General features: G+C 47.3%; 1 protein-coding gene across 1 annotated transcript in view; it reads left to right on the top strand.

Annotated features, from left to right (window-relative positions):
• Nucleotides 1–1,082, top strand: part of WNT5A (wingless-type MMTV integration site family, member 5A) — a 9,554-nt gene extending 8,472 nt beyond the window's left edge. The window contains exon 4 of the mRNA XM_009993362.1: nt 456–1,082. Within this exon, the coding sequence (XP_009991664.1) occupies nt 456–914 (459 nt within the window). The 3' untranslated portion in view covers nt 915–1,082. The remainder of the gene's footprint in view (nt 1–455) is intronic.
• Nucleotides 1,083–1,715: the final 633 nt, after the last annotated feature.

Genomic DNA, 1,715 nt, shown 5'->3' with positions numbered 1-1,715 from the left:
CAGCTGCACCAGGGACAAGAGGAATCTTAACTTTTTCCCTAATTGCAGCCTCAAGCGGAGATCAATAGAGTAACTCAGATAGAAAATAAAGGGATGTTTTACATTTCTCAATGAAACAGCAAAATCCTTTGCTGGCTCGAGAGTGAATTCCTCAAATCTGAATGCAGCCTGACTGATGCTGCTGTCTGGGCTGTGTGTGAGCCATCACGGCTGTCTCTGCGGTGGGGAGAGGCTCTGCTTCGCTCTCCTCTGGATAATGGGGGTGCTGGGGATGCACGTGTGTCTGCTTGCTCTTCTTTCCCAGTGTGTTGCAGGAGGGAGCAGGATGCTGAGGCAAATATCATGGCGGGGCAAGTGGGAATGTGATAGAGGGCGGGAACTGAGGGGAAGAAATGCTTTCACAGCCATGCTAATCTTTCGTCATTCTTTTTGCTTGCTCTCCCTGGCTTCTCCAGACTGTGTACAACCTGGCTGACGTAGCTTGCAAGTGCCACGGCGTCTCTGGTTCCTGTAGCCTCAAGACCTGTTGGCTGCAGCTCGCCGATTTCCGCAAGGTGGGTGATGCCCTGAAGGAGAAATACGATAGCGCTGCCGCCATGAAACTCAACAGCCGGGGCAAGCTGGTGCAAGTGAACAGCCGCTTCAACCCACCCACCATCCATGACCTGGTCTACATCGATCCCAGCCCCGACTACTGCGTGCGCAACGAGAGCACCGGGTCCCTGGGCACCCAGGGCCGCCTTTGCAATAAGACCTCGGAGGGCATGGACGGCTGTGAACTCATGTGCTGTGGCCGGGGCTACGACCAGTTCAAGACAGTGCAGCGGGAGCGCTGCCACTGCAAGTTCCACTGGTGCTGCTACGTGAAATGCAAGTTGTGCACAGAGATCGTGGACCAATTTGTGTGCAAATAGGGGACGGATGAGGTGGGAGGAACTGCAGCTGCCTGCCAGCAAGGGGTGCAGGGCCCCTCTCCCTTTCCACAGGACTGTCTCCACTTTATTTATAGAGTCCAACGAGTTGTCGTCTTCTTTAAACGGGAAAAAAAAAAAAAAAAGGAAGGGAAAGGAAAAAAGAAAAAAAAAAAAGAAAAAAAGAAAAATATAAAGGTTGCAAAGAGAAGTGCCTGGAAACCCTCTCTGCGTCCATCCCAGAACTGTGTGCGGCCTGTATTTTTGGCAATAATGGAGGAGAAGCTGAGAATATTTAGTTTACAAAGTAAAAAAAAAAAAAAAAAAAAAAGTTGAATTTTCTTAAAAACAATAGAGTAGTTTGAGGGGAAAATCCAACATATCCTAATTTAGGCCCATGGGACCTAATACATGTGCAGTAGGCAGAGCAACCCTGTAATGTGCTTGGGATGTTAGAACAATCCTTATGGATGTCAGGAACACACAGACTTATCCATGACTTTTAGTTTCAGACACTAGAAGTTACCAGAATAGGGTATCTAAAGCTGTTCAGAACATGTAGGGCTCTGTAAATAAGGGGTGATATATTCATCACAAGGTGCAGTGTCAGTTGCATATTTGAATGTGCCCGTTTTAAGTACATGATGCCATTGGAGGCTAAAGAGCAAAGGATCATAAAGGCTTCAACCACACTGTTCCTGAGTGTCTGCCTCCAGAACCTAAAAAGAACCTAAAAAAGATTTTAAAAAAACCCTGCCTTTACAAATAGTAAGTATGTTATTCAAAACAGAATTTGGCCTCATC

This window comes from Chaetura pelagica, unplaced genomic scaffold (genome assembly GCF_000747805.2).
Source record: "Chaetura pelagica isolate M959 unplaced genomic scaffold, ChaPel_1.0 scaffold630, whole genome shotgun sequence".
Lineage (NCBI taxonomy): Eukaryota > Metazoa > Chordata > Aves > Apodiformes > Apodidae > Chaetura > Chaetura pelagica.
The sequence above is the reverse complement of the archived record's forward strand: the minus strand, read 5'-3'. Positions and strand labels throughout refer to the sequence as shown.